General features: G+C 42.0%; 1 protein-coding gene across 1 annotated transcript in view; it reads left to right on the top strand.

The window, feature by feature from the left end:
- The window catches only part of ZFYVE16 (zinc finger FYVE-type containing 16), a 45,137-nt gene that overhangs the window by 9,080 nt on the left and 15,371 nt on the right, over window positions 1–20,686 (top strand). Inside the window, exons 4-13 of the mRNA XM_018565206.1 lie at window positions 1,318–1,414; window positions 3,138–3,314; window positions 10,535–10,686; window positions 11,953–12,202; window positions 13,895–14,017; window positions 14,322–14,477; window positions 16,035–16,259; window positions 17,071–17,153; window positions 17,251–17,355; window positions 19,470–19,620. Coding sequence (XP_018420708.1) covers window positions 1,318–1,414; window positions 3,138–3,314; window positions 10,535–10,686; window positions 11,953–12,202; window positions 13,895–14,017; window positions 14,322–14,477; window positions 16,035–16,259; window positions 17,071–17,153; window positions 17,251–17,355; window positions 19,470–19,620 — 1,519 coding nt within the window. The remainder of the gene's footprint in view (window positions 1–1,317; window positions 1,415–3,137; window positions 3,315–10,534; window positions 10,687–11,952; window positions 12,203–13,894; window positions 14,018–14,321; window positions 14,478–16,034; window positions 16,260–17,070; window positions 17,154–17,250; window positions 17,356–19,469; window positions 19,621–20,686) is intronic.

Genomic DNA, 20,686 nt, shown 5'->3' with positions numbered 1-20,686 from the left:
AGACCTATTTACCAGATTTAAAAATCCTTTGGCATTTTAACAAAAGTTCATATGTGTGTTTCAGTTGCATATTAGCCATTTTGCTTGGTGTTCAGCTTATATCTCAGCACCAGAGAAGAGATTGCTTCTTATCTGGGTACATTTCTCTTTAATCCTTCTTTAAGCTGGTTTAGTTGATTACAAATATCAGTGAATCAAACCAGAGGTGCACCGAAATGGAATTTTCAGACTGAAACCGAAAATAAAAATTTTGTCAGGCTGAAACCAAAAATAATTTTGTTCTAACCGTTTTTAAATAATTTTTTTATATTTTAATTGTATTTATTTATTTTTTACTTTTACTGTCGGGGGCTCTGGGGAAATATCGGGTCTAAACAGACCCCTGATATTTCTGTTTCGAAATAGAAAAAGAGATTGAGAACACAGAGTCCTCAATCTCTTTTTCTGCAGCCCCAGTTATAAATGAACCGGAATCCTCTATAGTGCATGCTCCTGTCCATTCATAAATGTTGGATATTGTATGAGTAAGAACGCTTCCTGTTCATTCATAATTGGGAACACAGTAAACATACTCTATGTCTTCATTTATTTACAAGCACTCGGCAATCGGTACTGATCGCTTGCAACCATCCTGACTCAAGAGGCTGAGCGGGCGGTGCGGGAGGAGAGCTTGGTCTCCTGTGACACCGCTGACTCCTCCCCTGCACCACCGGCTCAGACTCCTGTGACAGCTGTGTCTCCCCGCACCACTCTCTGAGAGGAGAGCTCGGCCAACTGTGACACCGCCGCTGACGGCGCTCTCCTCCCCTCCAGGCCCCCTAAAATTAAACTTTCGGCAAAGTACCATTTTCGGCAGAAATTTCGGTGCCTCCCTAAATCGTACAATAGTATTTTTCTTTAGCAGCAGCCCCGGCCTGAGTAAACAAAGCCTGTCCCGGCCAGCATGCTGCGGAGAAGGACCCTTGCTTTCTGTGTGGACAGTGAGATATCTGCAAAAATCCAACACAGACCAAGCTGAGTCAGACCTATTGCTCTGCAATCAGGGAAGCCGGGGACGTGCCGTACCTCTGCAAAGAGACTACTCCAAAAGTCCTTCTCTGCAGAAAGCTGACAGTGGCAGGCTTTTCTACTCAGGCTGTGGCTGCTTTCTAGACAGAACATTGAACACCTTTTGTTTTGATGCACCTGGAATGCATTTAGTTGATTTAAACTGGAGGTTCAATCAGGCTTTAAAGGCACCTATTGTATTTGCCTTCTGAAGTCTCATATATTCTCTTTTACAGTAAGTTGTTTATATTCCCGGTTTTGCTTTTCTAGGTTTTTTGTTCTGTCTGTTGCAGTCAGAAGTGTAAATTGCAGTACTTGGAAAAAGAAGCAAGAGTCTGTGTGATTTGCAATAGCGCCATCACCAGAGGTTAGTAGCATGACTTGCTGGTTTCTTACAGCTGCTCTCACTATAGGAGACTGCTTCTCATTAACACTTACTTGTGGCATAGCAGTGCTTAGCATTTGGGGTCCGTGGGTGCCTTCTGATTCTCCTGTCGGTTTTCCACTAACTTTTCCCATACTGATTGGCTCATTGACTTCTTTAACCATGTAACTTTCCCGGCCAGCACAGTGTTTTAAAAGATGGTTGATCTATGATAATATTCAATGTTATGTTGTACAATAAGCCCTAGAAATATTTAAGTAGCTATTTATTTAAAGGACAACTGTACATTTGGTACAAGTTGTCCTTTAATGAATGCAGCCACCCCCACCAAGTACAGTTCACATGGTCAGATACTCGCCTTCATCCTTGAACCATCAATGTTCTTTACGTGGCCCCATGTGCCCATTTGCTTCTGAAAATGTCTTCAGCCTGCACATGCCTGTTGTGACCCTATTCATTCCTATGTGGAGAGCACTCTGCAGGAACACTGAAGGCCGTCAAGAGTATGACTCCTCATAGTAATGAACGTGGCCACGTTGTGTGGGCTCAGGCTGAAGAAATTTTTAGAAGCAAATTTCGGTGGCACCCGGTTGAACAGAGTACAAACAGGTGGTCTGCACTCAGCCGGGGTAGCTGAACCGATTAAAGGATAGCTTGTACCTTTGTAAATACCCTATTTAATATGTTCAGGGAAATATAAATACATTTTGATCATTCTGGAAAATGAACGTGATAACCAATAACTGAACATCTTAGTAGCAAAGATTGTACACTTTGAGGCTCAACTGTATTTGGATAGTAAACGTTAGAGCAATCTTCTGCTTACACTCTTTAAGGGGGACTCTTGTCATAACAAAAATGTCAGTTTAGTTTTAGAACACTAAGTCCTGGGTACTTGACATGAGGTATAAAAAGATTTTTACTGAAGGTTAGAAACTAGTTTAAAGTAGCTATGTTCATTTGTAGTAATCAGAATTCACAATGAATCACCCTTTCATTAAATTGCCGGTTGTTGGAACAGGAAATTGAAATGTTACTTATTGGTGTATGCTTTCATTTTTAACTTTCCACCGACCAATTGGTTATTAACACTGTCAGAATCTCAAAGTTTCTGTAGTTTGAAGACGGTGTGACACTGTTAGGTAGTTGTCACACTAGTGTTTGTTAAGGAGCCACGGGATGACTCTTGCTGAGAGCAACCTTCCCCGAACACCAGGTCCATATGGGTCTACCAAGTAAAACCTTTAGGGAAACGTAGTCCCTTTAGTGCATTGACCTGAACATTGTTTACAACCTTCAAACTAAGGCAGAGTGCTGACTAAAGTAACATGGGCATCGGCCGAGTTTCTAAATCCAGCACCTGTGCGAGAATGGCCAAATTGTTCTGCCTAATAGCAAATCTTAAAACAGGAACTGGTCACCGGTAAATTTCCACAAAACATTGCTGATTAAGTTTTGACTGGAGTTCCTCTTGAATTACCCCTAAAAGTTAATGAGCCAGTCTACCTGGGAAAATTGTCCTGTCTTGTGTGCTCACGATCCACAAATATCTGTGTGTGCTCTTTGTTGGGTGTTTAGGTAGAAATCCTTTGGTCCTGACTCTTTCACTTCTTCCTGTCTTTGTGGGTGAACTATTTCTTCCACTGTTTCTCAGCAGCCAGCTAGTGATTCCCGATATGTTATCTATTTTTTTTCCTTCCTTTAGTTCAGGCTATTAAGAGGATGATGAGCCCAACTGCTCCTAGTCCAAACCCCAATGTCCCCTCTGAGTATTATTCTACCATTCCACCTTGGGTACAGGCCCAGGCAGCTGGTACACTTAACTCTCCTCCACCCACTGTTGTGGTGGCTGGCTCAGTACTTAAACATCTTGGAGGTGAAGGTAAATGTCAACATACAAGTAGTTAGATGCTTGTTTAATCTAAGCTTATATGTAGATTTCTATCAGAACCAGCTTCCTAATCATTCTGGTAGAGAATGTAGGAAAAGGATACAGAGTCCACAATCTATTGTGCTGTCCTTATAGTGCTAGGAAGTATCATTCATTTTCTTTTTACCATATGCTTAGAATGACAAATGGTATGAGACACATACAATGATTCTCCTAAAGAACCATAGAAACTATATGATCAAATGTGTGTGGACATCTGACCATCACACCTATGTGAATTTATTGGACACCCATTTAAAAAACATGAGTGTTATTATGGAGCAGGTCCATCCTGTGTGGCTATAAAGACATGAATACATTTGTTGGTACCCTTACAGCTCATTGAAACAATGCTTCATTCATCCTAAAAAGTGATGATGCATGTCTGTGGTATGTCATAGAGTGTGAAAAAAAGATAAATTATTACTTATACATAAAAGATTTTCTAAAATGGCCTGGGCAGCTTTGTTCAGATTATAAATAATTGGGTCATAGTGATATTTCAAACTAACTGTTTTCTATAGTTAGTATCACACATGTCTTCAATCTTGTAATCTGTCAGGGTCAGCATGTTTAACCCTCATTCACACTAGAAACAGGCGGCTCGCACAGATCTGTGCTTCATGCACGGCCGCATCTGGTCGCTCCCGGGAACGACAGGTGCTGCGTGTGATTTACACGCAGCAGCCTAACCTTCTCTATGGGAGTAAGTAGCCGTACGCTGCCCTACGCTCACCCGAACTGCACGTCTGTGCGGGTGTCCGTACTCGTACGATGACAGGATGGATCCTGTCAGCATCTGAGCAGGGACACCCGTACCGACGTGCAGGTCGGGTGAGCGTAGGGCGGTATACGGCCCCGTACTCCCATAGAGAAGGCCAGGCTGCAGCACCTGTCCTTCCCGGGAGCGGCCCAATACGGCCATGCACGCCGCACGAATCTGTACGGGCTGCCCGTTTCTCGTGTGAATGATGCCTTAAGCAGAGAAAAGTAGTCACTGCTGTTGGGTATCATTGTGTGTACCTCACCCGGAAAGGAATACAGAAACCAAAGTAGAGAGTTGAGGAGTTCAGAGGGAAAATTCTAGATTAGCATGTCGAAGGTAGAGGCTTGAAGACCATCTCCAAGCAGCTTGATGTTCCTGTGACTACCGTTGCAAGTATTAAGACGTTTAAGGTCCATGGGAGTGTTTTGAATGCATTATATTCCTTGTCCGGGCAAATCCTTCAGACCAATCCAACTGTTCTATAAGATTCACCAGTACATATAGCAGGGGTAGGCCAACTCCTGCCCTCCAGCTGTGGTGAAACTACCAATCCCATTATGCAGCTGCCTCTGGGAGTGATGACTGTGGCGTGTCAGAGTTTTGCAAAGCCTAATAGGATTTGTAGTTGCACCACAACTGGAGGGCCAGAATTTGTCTACCCCTGAGTATTATTATAGGTAATAGGATGAGCCATGGTACCAGTTTTCACTTATATTTTCTCCAATCATCTTCCAGGACAGCAACCTGAGAGATGATTGGCTCTTCAGTCTACAGGAAGCACAATTAGACAAGTTTAAAAACCCCTCCCACCCCCCTCGTCCCTCAGTTTTTGATTGTGTTTCTTACCGTCCGGATCAGAGGGGAGCTGCTGCACACCGCCGAGGCTGACATGGAGGAGGAAATCAAGCCGGCGATGACTGGGCCCAGGTCTGAGGTAGCGGGGAGTGATCATCTTGGACGTGGGGGTTGTTGGTGCAGTCTTAGGTGGTGGGTGCCCTTGTCCTTCCCAGTGGCTGTATTGATTACTGCCTGATATGGTATCTTATGCCTCTCTCTTTTAGGAAGCGCATTTGGGAGATAAGACAGCAGCCCAGATTGCAGGTCCACCTTCTACCTCCACTTTAAAAACTATCAAGAAACGTTGTAGCAGTTGTAACATAAAGTTACCTTTCACTTATTCAAAGCCACTTTGTGAACAATGTATACAGAAGCTAATGATAAGTGAATCCTCCTCCCTTATACACGATTTCATGACTTGTATGTGTAATAAAATGGTGGCTACAGCGCAATCTTTAAAAAAGTTTTCGCAAGGATCGCAAGGCAGAGGCCTTGTTACGTAAGGTAAGGGATACGAATTCCTCGGCTATGACCCCGACCATGTGTGGCTAGGAATTTAGACCTATGGTTACAAAGAGTTTCGAGGCATGTTTGCCAATGAGCCCCTTCAGAACAAGTAATAGATTCTCTGGTGGTTGTGAGTAAAGTGGTTGCATATCTGGCAGATGCTGCGGCTGAATCGGTTCGAGCATCGGCTAGATCTGCAGCTCTTCTTAATTCGGCTAGAAGAGCTATCTGGTGGAAATCTTGGGCTGGTGAAGTTTCCTCAAAATCCAAGTTGTGTGGGTTACCCTTTGAAGGGAAGTTACTCTTTGGTCCGAGCCATCAGTTTTTTCGAGGCCCACAAGATCAGAAAAGACTCGGTGGTAGACCTCATGAACAGAGAAAAAGATGGCTGTTTGACAAACCTAAGTAAAAAAGAGGTTTGCTCTTTGCTTCTCCTGATTCCTCCATCAAGGAATCAAAATGACACCAAGGTAAAGGTGGGAGGGAGACTTTCTCCTTTTTTTATCATTATTGGGGAAAAAAATAACAGTCAGTTCATACTAGATTTATTAGGTTTTCGGTTAGCATTTCAGAATCCCCCTCCTCGAACTTTTTTCCTGACACCTCTGCCAAGGGACACTTAAAGGCAGCTGCGTTACAGGAGTGTGTCGCAAATCTTGCTTCTCAGGATGTGATTAGCCCAGTTCCAGAGGATCAAGTATTTCAGGGGTTTTATTCCCATATTTTTCTTGTACCCAAGCCAGGAGAGAAGTTCAAATTAATCCTGAACCTAAAGAAATTGAACAAATACCTTCTATTCAGAACGAAGAGTATATATTTGGTTCGGAAGATCCTGCAGAAAGATGTCTTCATGGTCACACTGGACCTGAAGTACGTGTACCTCCCATGTTCCAATTTTTCCAGAACACCAGAAGTACCTAAGGTTTGCTTTTCAAACAAAGGGGGGGGGTTCCTACACTTTCATTTCAGAGCCCTACCTTTTGGACTCTTGCAGAGGTTGTACCCTACCTCTACCTTCAAACGATTTCCCTAATTCCATATTTGGATGACATCCTCTTGTTCGGCCTTTCAGAAAAGGAAATATTGCTGAACTTGGGGATAGTCAGAGAGACGCTCGAGAGTCTGGGTTGGCTGATCAATCTGGAAAAGTCCTTGTTAGTTCCATCCCAATACAGAAAGTTTCTGGGGTGTCCGATCGATTCGGTGAACCAAAAACATTTTCTCCCAGAGGAAAAAGTTTTGGGTATTGTGAACCTAGTCCAGGACTCTTGAATGGCAGCTCTCTTATCCCTGAGACAAATTATGAGAATCCTAGGAGTTATGACTTCGGCAATTCCAGCAGTAATATGGGCTCAATTGCACTCCAGGCCCCTTCAATGTTTTCTGTCCCATTGGGATCGTCGGAAAGAATCGTTGGAGGAAAAGGTCTCCTTGATTTACGTCAGTCCCTAACTTGGTGGTTCAATACACTAACTTTGTCAAAAGGAAGGCCTTGGAATAAGCAGACCACCATAAAAGTCATGACAGACGCAAGCTCATGGGGCTGGGGAGCTCATTCTGAAGGGTTGCAGGCTCAGGAGTCTTGGGCCCCAGAATTTATGAATGCCTCTTCCAACCTAAGAGAGTTGTTAGCAGTAAAGCAGACCATGTTAGCTTTGCAGCACAAGTTGGAAGGGCAGGAAATACTGGTCTTTTCAGACAATGCTACAACAGTAGCCTATTTAAACCCTCAAGGGGGTACCAGGTCCCCCAGTCTTCTACTAGTAACTGTTCAGTTCCTTCTCTGGGCAGAGCAGCATTTCCTCTCCATCTCTGCAGTCCACATAAAAGGGACATCCAATGTGGTAGTAGATTTTTTAAGGTCGAGCACCCATTTCACAGGGTGAATGGCAGCTTCATCCAGAGATTTGTTTCCCAGATTGTCGACCGTTGGGGAGTTCCAGTACTCGAATTATTTGCAATGAGAAAAAACAGGAAAGTGGTTCACTTCTTTTCTCTTTTTCAAGAGAGGGGGATTCCATCAGCGTGGATGCCCTGTCACAAGACTGGGACTTCTCTCTAGGCTATGCCTTTCCGCTTCTTTTTCTTGTCCCTCAAGTAATTAAAAGATTAAGTCGGTCAGTTTGCACACTCATTTTTTATTGCTCCATGGTGGCCCAAAAGAATGTGGTTTCTGCAACTACAGAGAAGATCAATTCAGCCTCCTTGGATTCTGCCCCTCAGACCGGATCTTTTGTCTCAGGGCCCAGTGTGGCTTCACGACCCGAAGTTTTTTCCAGTTAACGGCATAGATGTTGAAAGGAGGATCCTAGAAAACAAAGGCTGTGCTAAAAGGGTTATTGACAACTTTCTATCCAGTAGGAAGTATGTAACAAGAAAGATCTACAACAAGGTTTGGAAAGTGTTTTTATCATGGTGAATTTAGAAGCAAATCTCTATTCCGTCAGTTCCAGTTATTCTGGATTTCCTTCAAGATGGTGTAGAAAATAAATTGGCAGTTAGTGCCTTTTTAAAGGTACCAATTTCCGCGCTCTCTGTTTTTCTGGACAATAAATTGACAGAGGATATATTAATCAAACATTTTTCCCTATCCACAGACCATGTTACGCCCTTGTCCAAACAGTTTTTTCATCCTTGGGATTTGTCTTTAGTGCTTACAGGTCTTACTAAACATCCCTATTGAAGATTTGTCTATTAAATGGTTATCCTTAAAAATGGCTTTTCTGTTAGCCGATACTTTAGCCAGAAGAGTGGGTGATCTCTCTTCATTATCTATTATAGAGCCTTATCTTACAGTGTTCCCAGACAGGATTATACTCACACCGGATCCACTATATCTACCTAAGGTAGCCACTTTTTTTCATAGGTCCCAGGAGATCATTTTACCTTCTTTTTGTGAATATCCTCTGACTCCTGGTGAGGAAAAATTTAATAATCTGGATGTAAGATGTCTTCTAAGATACCTAGAGGTTACTAAGGATTTTAGAAAATCCAGTCAATTATTTGTTCTATTTGGTGGTTACAAGAAAGGTAGCATGGCTTCTAAAGCTACCATTGCTAGATAGATTCGGCAAGCCATCTCTAGGAAGGAGGATATGAGTATCTCAACTCCCTTAAAAGCCCATTCTACTAGGTCTCTTGCAACCCTATGGTAGACTTGTGTTTTATCTTGCTTATCCTCTCAGGTTGCTGTCCTGGAAGATGATTGGAGAAATCTCCAGTTAGTCGTAACGTTGTTTCTAAGAATCTTCCAGGACAGCAAGCTTACTTCCCACCCTTACTGGATTTATGTTGTCTAATTTTTCCCCCCCATGCACTGGTGGAAGTACTCTACTGTAATCTCAACTGAGGGACGAGGGGGGGTGGGAGGGGTTTTTAAACTTGTCTGATTGGCTCTTCAGTCTACAGGAAACATCATCATCTCTCAGGTTGCTGTCCTGGAAGATTCTTAGAAACACTGTTACCATTAAGACTAACTGGAGATATTTTAGTGACCTTTGTCCAGGAAACCTAGACATTTACAGAAGGCAGAGACTGCTGTGTGTTGCTCTCGGGGATGTTTAGTAGTGAAATGGGTAAAATGACTGGAATTGTGCAATAAGGCTGCACTATCAGTATCTCCTACATTGACCTTATCCTGCTAGGAATTTTGGTGCGTCACTAATTATTCTAACAGTTGCTTGATTGTGTGACTCGGAATACAGGTCTGGCTTGAGCAGCTTCTGCCTTGATCTGGGTCACTGGAGAAGTGACACTAGCAAACATAGCAGCAGCCAGGTAACGATGGTTATGGGTGACTTTACCATACTTTGCCGAAGCTGTGGGTGACTTGTAGTCGGGACAGCTGCAGGAGATCCCCTGAAGGAAGGTATGAGGCTTCTGAGATCACTTGTCATTTCTGAAATACAGAAAATATCTCCAATACATCATATTTATTCATTGTATGTGACTTATCTGTTATGTGCTCGTGTGTGTGTTCAGCGCCTGAGCAGTTGTGCAGCATACCAGCCTTGTGTCTTGGGTTTTCTACAGTATAGCAGACTTTTGTATTTCATTTCCTTCAGGGCATTTTTGGAAAAAACTGTTTTCTTCTGTTGCAGAAGGCAATGTTACTCAACATTTCTGTCAATTTACTTTTTTTTTTTGTCTGCACTACTTCTACTGGAACTGAAGCATTGTCCGTAAAACAGAATTCCAGCTAAAATGTGTATTAACTCTTGCCGTGGGGCTCTCCTCACACTGAAAGGATTAACTGCTCATTTTTCCTCTCGGGGATAAAGTAACAAAGAAATACTCACCTGAACCTCGCCCCAGCTGGCTGCTAGACCATTCCCTGCATCCTCTCTTCCCCTCCGTTCCAGTGATTGTATGTCCCTCGGCATCCTCATGTTCAGTACACTGTATTGCACGTGATGACTCGGAGGGTTTTAGACCGCTGGAGTGAAGGGGGAGCAAGGCTGCAGGGACCGATCTAGCATCCAGCCGAGTGCCAGGTTCAGGTGAGTATATCTTTGTTATTTTACTACCTAGACGAAAATGAGCAGTCAACCCTTGCAGTGTGTGGGGAGCCGCAATGCAGGGATTATGTTTTGTACTGCCCAGAGTTCTGGAAAATCTAGTTGTCCTCTTTTTTATATGCACTTGTACAAAAATGATTGAGGAGACAATACATTGCCTTTTAATTGAAAATTCCTATTTCCCAAGCAGTGTTGACATAGCGGTACCATTTATAATCCGCTCCATCCGCTGTTTTAAATGTACTCATTTTTTCAGACTCATGCAGCCTAAGCGGACTAAATATCAGTTACTGAAATGACAATCCCAACTTCTTATCTAACATCTACAACTAAGCTCTTATCTCCACACCGATAAGAGCTGAAGTGGTAGACTATAACATACTGGGCTACTTTCGTAAGTTATCTGTATTTTATTATGACCTTAATGATGATGTGGATTTTTTTTTATTTTTTGAACTCCCTTATGAAAATATTTTTTGGCTTATACTAAATTCTCTCTCTAGACAGTGCTTTGTCATTAGTTTCTTTTTTTTTTTTAATTGTAGGCCTGATGCAGAAGGAACAGAAGAGGGTGTGGTTTGCTGATGGATTATTACCCAATGGAGAAGTTGCTGATACAAGTAAACTTGCCGCCGTTGGGAAAAGATCTACTCCGGATTCTGATGCAGCTTCTCCACTCTCTCCAGATTGTGCCTTGGTGAGACTTGTTGCTGGTGGTCACCATTTACTGTCGTATTAGGAGACATTAACCCTTTCATGACCTGCGTTTTCTTAACACGTATGCCCAGACCAAGTTTAGCAGTGTCGGTGTGTGTAATTTATCATGACAATAACTCTATTGCTAATTTTTCTGATTGGCAGCAGGTCCGAGAACTAGAAACACTGTTGCACGTACCAAGTTCTCTGCTGCAATGTTGATTAATGTTCCCATGACAAGGGGCATTTTATATTTGGACTAAACGTCTAAACCACTGCCTTGTAATCACACATGAAGCGCAGATTGGCAGCATTGCTGTTGAAATCTAAGTCAAGTATCAGCTCCTAAAGTGAAATATTTAAAGCACAACTCCATTTTTGTTAAAGTGACACTAAACTCAGGAGTTAAATCTTAAAAATGCATACAAGTACCTTGCCTATTACCAAAAATGTATCTTATTTGTGTATCACTCGGCTGTAGATCCTCAAAATCATCTCTGAATTGGTGCTGACACTGTCCTTCCTTCTGGAGGGTGGCTAGTTTTCTTCCCCATGGTCCCTGTGTATGTTGTAATGTAGTCACTGCTCCAAGCTCGCTTCTGTGATGGACTACAATCTCATGTTTAGTTTACTAATTTGTATTGAAATTATAGTCTATCATGGGATCGAGCTTTGAGCGGTGGCTACTTTACAACACACACAGGGACCAAAGCGCTGCTCTGTTATATGCAGCTATGCAGGAGGAGAAGAAGAACCCATGTTGCCCCATGATCACTAAGAAGAATGCCAAATTTAAGATATGATTAAAGAACAAGGAGGGCAAGAACTGAGACTTTTCTGACTTCACTGGTTGTATGTCTTTTCCCAGATTTGGTGAAGTCAGTAATGTTTAAGAATACAAAAGATGACTATACAGTGCTACAAAAATACTGTTTTAACTAAAATAATTTTTTTCACATTTTTGTCCATTCGTCAGCTTGTAATAGAAAAACATGAGTGCAGTATTTATTTACACCACGTACTGAATAAAAGCTTTATATGCAGAAACCAGCCAATTCGGACACTGCAACATATACTCTGGGCATCTAGGCTTTAATGACCTCATCAAGGTGATTGAAGCCTACATGGTCATCAAGGGTTTTTATTTTTATTTTGCAGCATTGGTCTTATTTCTTTAGATTTTTGGCATTTCAAAGATAAAATACTATTGTGTGTTGGAGCTGGAATATTTGCAGTGTAATATTAATGAACTTTCATTTTCTTGCAGCAAGTTGCTGGCCTTTTCCAGGACGGTACAAAGCAATCTGATACACCGGAAATATCGGGTACCTCTGTTGAAGTGCCTGAAGAGCAGGCATCTGCCTCTGATGAAGCAGCTAACACCTTTAGTGTATCCTCGCCAAAAGACTATCGAATGTTGTGTGGGATCGATAAATGTGTTATCAGAGAGACAAGTCTTATTCCAGTTGATGATTTAGGCCTTCCGCCTCTTCTACTGGCTAGTGGAGAAAGTGGAGGTAACTGTGTGCAGACATGTTGCATGCATGATGTGTTACAGTTAAGGCAGAGTAAAGCTGGCCATACACTATACATATCTGATTGTACAAACCTCCTTTAGATTTATCAAAACTATGTAATAGGAAGACACACTAAGCAGTGCAATGAATTTGTATTAAACCAGGCAGACTTTTGCACTACTTAGTTGATGGTAGATCGACAGGAAATTGTTTAGTGTAGAGTTACCGTAAAGTGACACTAAACTCAGGAGTTCAATCTTAAATACATTCAGGAACCTTAACTATTAACAAAAATGTATCTTATTTGTGTATCACTCGGCTGTAGATCCTCAAATCATCTCTGAATTGGTGCTGACACTGTCCTTCCTTCTGGAGGGTGACTGCTTTTGTTCCCCATGTGTGTGTGTTGTAAAGTAGTCACCTCTCCAAGCTCTCTCCCATGATGGACTACAAACTCAATACAAAGCAATAAACTAAATATGAGATTGTAGTCCATCACTGGAGTGAGCTTGGAGTGGTGGCTACTTTACAACACACACAAGAACCATGGTGAAGAAAAGTAGCCACCCTCCAGAAGGAAGGACAGTGTCAGCACCAATTCAGAGATGATTTGAGGATCTACAGCTGAGTGATACACAAATAAGATACATTTATGTTAATAGTTAAGGTTCCTGAATGTATTTTTAAGATTTAACTCCTGAGTTTAGTGTCACTTTAACTCTAAAGCTCACCGTGCACATTACAGCCTGTACAATAATCTTTTGATCTCCCCAACAACTATGCAGTGCAACGGGCTTCCTAATTGGATACAAGCTGATTGGATAGTTTAGGGAGATCCCCATAATAAATAATTTTGGGAAAACAAACTAAAGGATGCCATGTTGTCTATAGCTACCAATTAGATTCAGGCTTTCATATTTTACTGCTTCACAGATGCTTGTGAGAACATTAAGGGCCCATTTACACTATGGACCTTGACTGACTTGTTTCTGCACTTGATCAACACCAGTCACAGTGGGGGCATGTAAAAAACCCTGTTTACACTGCAACACCGTTTTCAGGTGCGTTGCGGAAAAACGCAGACAAATGGAGCATAGGATTGATTGAAATGGCACTTTAAAAAGAAAAAAAGAGGTAAACAGTGTTTTCTTTTTAGCAATGTAAAGCACAGCCCCCACCACCGGCACCCAGTAGACACTAGCCCACACTGGTTGTTTAGTATGCGGCTAGTGTGAATGGGCCATAAAGAAGAGTTTTTTGACTTTCTTGATTGCTGTAGGAAACCTTTTTTTTTTTTTTTTACTATTCTTATTATATAGGATTGATATAGCGCCAACAGTTTATGCAGCTCTTAAACACTTACTATTCAGACTTAGTAGAAATTGCGGTAACCAGTCAGATCTCTTTGTCACAAAACAGTAAACCAAAATCTGAAAGTTTGCTGTCGATAAGTTTATTTGTAACACACAGTACATTATTGAATAAAATATTCTATTTATTAGGAACTTCCCTTTTTAACCTTGGTTTATCTGTTTATTTGATAAGAATGACATGAGATTAAAAATAAGCCTATTCATGCTGAAAAAAACAAAACACTAATAGTCATCTTGTATTATATACAGTAACATATTTCAGCATTGATTGCATTCTTTGGAAACATGATATAACACCCCTTAACCTGTTTTATTTTAGACGCCGTGGTGGAGAACAGTCCAACTCATGCAGGAGTAATGATGCTTTTGAATGAAGATGGGCCCAATCCCTTGACTTTCATCTTGAATGCAAACTTACTTGTGAATGTCAAGATAGTAACTTGTAAGTAAGCATCATCCCATTTAGGTGGCCAAGCAACGAAGTTGCAGGACACCTATTGATTTTGTTAAGATTATTATCAATTTTATTATTATTCCGCCACTTTATTCAATTGCCTGTAATAAGTGCAATGTTAGACAAAAACTCATGAAGCTTGATCCAGTGGTAGAATCCTATGCTCTGCAGAACTTATTGCAATATAAAGGTCATAGGTCATATGATGTGGCAGCCATCTTGTTATACTTGTCATACTTATAAGAGCCAAATGCATTGAAAAGATCTTGTGTTTGGATTTCTTCCTGTTCAGGTGCTTCAGAAAAGTGCTGGTTCTTTGCTACAAACGGATTACATGGCTTAGGTCAGCCAGAAATTATATTTGTTTTAAAATGTTTACCGGATGAAGATACTGTCCCAAAGGATATACTTAAACTTATGGTGCTCATTTACAAGGATGCACAGAAAGGTAACCTAGTATATGTTTATACATCATGTTAAAATATAACCTCATCGTGTCTTATTAATGTGCCGAGGGTACAGGGCTGAACAGATTCCCAGGGTCCACGTGGTCGATGTGCTTGAAAGGAACCTATGCTTTGCCTATTAAGGACAAAGAAACAGGTTCAGCTAGCTGCTGCGCTTCCTAGCTGCACATAATCGCCTTAATTTTGATTCTTTGTCACTCAGTTCAAAATCAGGGAGCTAAGAGAGATCAGGTAGCTTTGCAGGTGCCTTTTAAAGGCGCCATTCAACTCCATTTTGGCAAAATGAATCACCTCCCAACTGCTGTATTGGAAAAATAACGGCTAGGAGGTGCATTTCTGGAGTGCCGTATATAGTCGTCAATTCAGAAAACACACATGGGCGGCCAGTGTGCCCTGGGGAATGTGTATAATCAAGCTGTCATTAGCTCAGATGACAAACCCAGTGGGGGAATTTATCAAAACTGGAGCAGACATAAACCGAAACATTTGCTCATGGCAACCAGTAAGATTCTATCTTGCATTTTGAAGTTTAACTGAACAAACTGAAGAGAGAAGCTGATTGGTCACTAAGGGCAACTGCTCCAGTTTTGATAAATTCCCTTCAATGTACACTGTACCTTGTAATTGTTGTGATGGCCAATCACAGCGACCACAAGTTCAAACACTCTAGAACCTCTGAGAACACTCTCAGTTGTGGGAGGAAGGGATAAATGGAAGATCTGTTGATTGAAGGAATCATTCATAAGCAGGAGATTTAGGTGGTGGGGGGGAGGAGGGTTAATTACTGTGGTTGTGGGATCATTATTTAACCCTTTCACCCTCACACCTATCTCCTGTACACCTTGCACAGCACAGTGGCTTAGTGGTGAGCCTTGCAGCACTGGGGGTCCCCGGTTTAAATCCTGGTCCGAACACTATCTGCATGGAGTTTGCATGTTCTCCCTGTGCTTGCGCGAGTTTCCTCCCAGGTACTACTGTTTCCTCCCACACTCCAAAGACATGCCGGAAGGTTAATTAGCTCCTGTCTGAATTGGCCCTGTATGTGTGGGCAATAGGGACCTTAGATTGTAAGCTCCTTGAGGTCAAGCGCTGTGTAAATTGTTGGCGCTATATCAATACTTGTAATGAATAAATCTTAGCTCTGTTCTGCTTAATCAGAAGCCGATTAATCGATTATTGAAAAAGTTGACAACTTTTTCAATAATCGATTATAATCGATTATGTCGATTAGTTGTTGCAGCCCTACTCTAGTGACTTTTATATGAATGCCTTCAGCTCCCTTATCCAGCACATCTGCACGTTAACACCCCCAGCCCCATCCTCCCACTGTATGTGGCCTTTGTATTAATCCTTTCACCTGCTCCTCCTTGTGTGTATGACCTGTATATTATTAATGCGTTGTACCTAGTGCACCATTACCAAGCTCCATGTCTTAAAGGTTTCTCCATTATTGCGACAGATAAAAAAAATTGCCATCTTGCCACTAAGAGGAAAGCATGTCACTGCCCTTTTCATCAATTATGTTAATTTTTCAACAGGAAAATATATAGGCAATTTGGACAATATCACATTCACAGAAAGCTTTCTGAGTAGTAAGGATCATGGCGGCGTCCTGTTCTTTACACCGACTTTTCAGGAGCTCAGTGGATTGCCTGTTCCTAACAGTCCTTTCTTGTGTGGAGTTCTCATTCAGAAAATGGAAGTACCCTGGGCTAAGGTTTTTCCCATTCGCCTGATGCTGAGATTGGGAGCTGAGTGCTCTGGTAAGTTTTGTGTGCCAGACTTTTTAAGAGTTGAAGATAAGTTTGTCGTGACCTTTTTATTGCTGGTGGTTATCAATGCCTAGTTGGCCAGGCCAAATTTAGTAGTGTCCGTATATGTTAGGTAACGTCCGTTTCCAGGGTGCTTTGGAGTATCATTCAGAATGAACGCTGGTAACGTGCATTGCCACAACACAGTAGTTTGAATGGGTCCTAACAGCTTAGAAACAAATACTGGTTGTTTACATGAGAAGGTTGGCAATCTGCTAGTCTTGGATAAACTCGCTGCTGTATTGTTAACTTTGAAAAGGAATTTCTTTACAATGCTTATAGATGCAGAGATGAATGAGGGTGTGTTTAAAGTGTTTTTACTGCTTGTTCAGAATATATAAATACTTTATTGTGCATGATATGGGCACAGGATCACTTTAATTATAGGGTAGCTCTCAGTTGCTCAGTGCAGTTACTGTGTTAAAATATATTCGCCACAATTTTTTTTTTTTTTTTATGGAGTCAGCTGACTCATAAATGTGCATTGTGAGAAGGAGCAGTATAGCATATCTTCTATGTAGCACTGCAAGGCAGAAACCAGAGCCTGCACATGTAATGTGCAAATATGACCTTCCCTGGGTACTTATATACTTATAATTCATATAACTAAACAAAGAACGTAATCACATATTGATTAATTAAATCAAGACATTTACTCGGATTGTATGGCTGTAAAATATTTTGTAACAAGTGATTGACATATTACCTGAGCACGGTCAAGACACTTTATTACAGTAATCCTTGATGGTTTTTTTTCCTCAAGTATACCCTTCTCCCATAACAAGTCAGAGACAACGAAAATCTGTATATGGAGAGATTGGACACACGATCATTAATCTATTAACTGTAAGTAATGATGTACATTTGTGTGTTTAATACATTTTTGTAATATAACTCGTAGAGAGGGACCTACGTGTGATTGTCTTATATTATGATTTTGCAGGACCTTAGAAATTACCAGTACACGATCCCACATGTAGATGGTTTAGTAATTCACATGGAAATGGGCAAAAGCTGCATCAAGATCCCTTCATGGCGACACAACGAGGTGTGTAAAAACTTTTTAATCAAACCAGTGTGTTCTGGAAAACCCATATCACTGTTCAAGGAACTGTACAAGACACAACTTATACAATGTATAGTACTGGTATTGTGTTATATCAGGGTGTGTTAAAGAAAAGCACTTACAACAAGGGTAGGCAACCTTGGCACTTCGGCTGTGGTGAAACTACAAGTCCCATGAGGCATTGCAAGATTCTTATAGCCACAGCCATGAGGCCAGAGGCGGGATGTGTTTTGTAATTTCATCAAAGTTGGAGTGCTGGGGTGATCGTGGGGGGCTTGGCCGCCCATAATGTGGGGCTGGGCCCGACCGCTCACCCTGACGTTAATGTTGGTTTTACGTTGATTCACCTAAAAAATTGCCTTAAGGGCGGGGACAAATGTGATTACTGGACCTAATATTACCACATGTTACCATGTTCGTATTATGAGTCTCACTGTCCGTTGTTCTGTTATTTTGCGAGACCATGTGGCCTTCGCGTGAGCTTCCATGCATTGTACACCACCCTTTTTGTCTATAAATAAAGAATTTAAAAAAAAAAAAGTTGGAGTGCTGAGGTTGCTTACAAGGTTGGGGTAACCTTTTATTTGTGTGCAGTAAGCCATACACTATAGATAGATGCAACATGTTGCAATACCCCTCCTTTACGGCCACATATCGGGGAAGAAAAATGGGTGCCTGCGGGCTGAGCTCATCCACACTGTTTACCTCCACATGTACATAGCTATACAATAGGGGGCAACCAATTATTTGCAATGCGGATTATTATGGCTGATGAATGCAATAACCGGCATCGGTATTCATCTTACTGATATTGCCGATATTCAAAAGAGAGCAGCCAGTGTCTTGTTGCAGCAGGTCCCCAGCCTGTGCACCTCTTCCTTCTCCTGCAGAATGATCTCCTCCTCCACTTCCTGTCACAATATTCAAGGGAGAGCGGCCAGCCCAATATCCTGTGGTACAGGCGCCCAGAATGATCTCCTCCCCCACTGCCTGTCACAATATTTAAGGGGCAGCTGCCAGTGTCCTGTAGAGCCTGGTCCCTAGCCTGTGTACTGTACGCTGCCTCTGCAGAGTGATCTCCTTCCTAGTCCTCCTTGGTAACCACAGAGGCATGCTGGAACTTGTGTTCCTCCTGGAGACTACAAGTATACCAGTACCTGCAGACCCTGGGTGATCACACAGACATGCTTAGACCTGTAGTACCTGGTGACCTTACAGGCATACTGGGACAAGAAGTCCACAGGTAACTTCACATGCATGCTGGGACTTGTCCTCTGGACACCACAAGTATACTGGGAGTAGGACCTGCCCCAGTATACTTATGATCTCCAGAGGCGCACAAGTCCCAGCATGCCTGTGTGGTCTACCGGGATCTGCAGGTCTCAGTATACTAAAAAATCGTGTTGATTTTTCACAACTTTAAATGTGCAGGATAACGACGCCTGATGTTGGCTATAGGCCTGAAAGGCGGCCAGGTATCGGCTCTGCAAAAATTTATATTGGTCGATCCCTACTCCACAGTATAATCAGGGAGCAAGGGAGCTGTAAGCAATGCACGTATGGATGGAGCTCCCTCACGGATATAACCCCATCCCATCCCACCTCAAGCTGACACTCTGTGTCAGGCAGCATATTTTGAATGCTTGCTTGGCACAAGAACTAACAGTGCTGCGCTAGGGGGAGGCAGAGGTGCCTCTCACCTAGAAAAGTGGAAGGCATGACCCACTGAACACGGGGTCGCGACCCACTTTTTGGTCACAACCCACCAGTTGAGAACCAAGGCTTTAAAGCAACCCTTGCATTAGCTGCTCCCTGCCAAAAAACCGTGCCTTTAAAGGTTGAGGTTGTTTCCAAGCTATGGCCACCACTCCTATCCAGCACTTCTGGGTGTCTTGGGGAACAGTGTCCCCCACTGCACTGTAGTTCCCGCACATCACTACTGTGTCCTATAGTAACAAAGGGGTTGGCGGGATGAACCGCAGTTCATAGTGGCAGCTGCACTATCCAGCATACCTGGAAATGTCAGATAGCCAGGTGCACATTAGATCAGAATCGTGGTGTATAGATTTCTAACTATGTGGTTCATGTTTTCATAGATACTGAAGGTAATTCATTCATGCAATGAACACGTCATAAGCATCGGTGCCAGCTTCAGTATGCAGGCAGATTCTCATCTGGTCTGTGTACAAAACAACAATGGAATTTACCAGACACAAGCCAGCAGTGTCCCTGGCCAGTCACGACAAGGTGAGGACTGGAAATGAGATGATTAGTATATAAAGTCACTATTCCTGAAATACAAGTTGATCTAATGCAAAAATGACATTTAATGTTTTATATGGATTCTGTCCTATCCTGTCATATTTTCATTCAGTGACATCAAGGTTCCTTTTCTTTCCTTTTTACATACTAGGAAGTTTTCCAGCATCCTCAAGAACACTTTTCCTGTCATGAAGCTGAACGTTTTTTTTTCTGTGGACGCAAACCTGCTCTGTATGCAAGTTACTTGACTGTAAAGAGAAACTCCACTTCTGTGTTTTCTTTTTACAGTCATCAATTCGATTACCTGCTACCTGTATATATGATATGCTTCTGTTGGTTGTGTTTTGGTAGGATTCCTCTTGAATGTTGCAGGCTGTATGTTAAAGCTGAAGCTTAATCTGCTTCTATTTTGCCTTCACTGGTTCCTCATTTTTTCCCCTTTATAAACATGCTATTTACATTTTTAAATACATTTGTTTTTGTTTTTTATAACATACTGTATTTTAGATCTAGCGATGTAATCGCTGGGTCTTTATGCTTCTCCATGCAATTCATAGGTGATCATTTTTCTGTTGTGTTCCGTGCTGTATATGGTTCTTAGACCTGCTGTCATTAGCCATTAGGTGTGCTTTACTTTCAGATACAAAGCAGTTCAGGTCCTATAGTCTTGCAAGCTGCTGCGCCTCCCCTGCAGCATGGCATGAAGGGGAACAATGGGCCTGTGCTAATTGTGTGATACGTTTCCAGCATAGGTCAGGAGCAGACAACAAATGATTCTGGCTCTTTAGATTTATTAGGACCCCTTACCCTTCTGTCTACTAAAAAGATTTCTTTTTTACTTCTTTCTGTATCCCTATTGGAGAGATTTCCCCTCTCTTTCTGTTCATTGGCACCTGTTACTAGGACAGAATTGGAGGGGAAAACAACTCAATAGAGAAACAGACAGCAAGGAAGGCCTAATAGATTTTCCAGCCCTTTCCCTTTCTATTCAAAGCTAAATAAGGCTTTGACTGGAGTGCCACTTTAAGCTTTGATGACAGATATCACATTA

The sequence above is a fragment of the Nanorana parkeri genome, unplaced genomic scaffold (genome assembly GCF_000935625.1).
Source record: "Nanorana parkeri isolate BGI_ZX_2015 unplaced genomic scaffold, ASM93562v1 scaffold822, whole genome shotgun sequence".
In the NCBI taxonomy this organism is placed as follows: Eukaryota; Metazoa; Chordata; class Amphibia; order Anura; family Dicroglossidae; genus Nanorana; species Nanorana parkeri.
The sequence above is the reverse complement of the archived record's forward strand: the minus strand, read 5'-3'. Positions and strand labels throughout refer to the sequence as shown.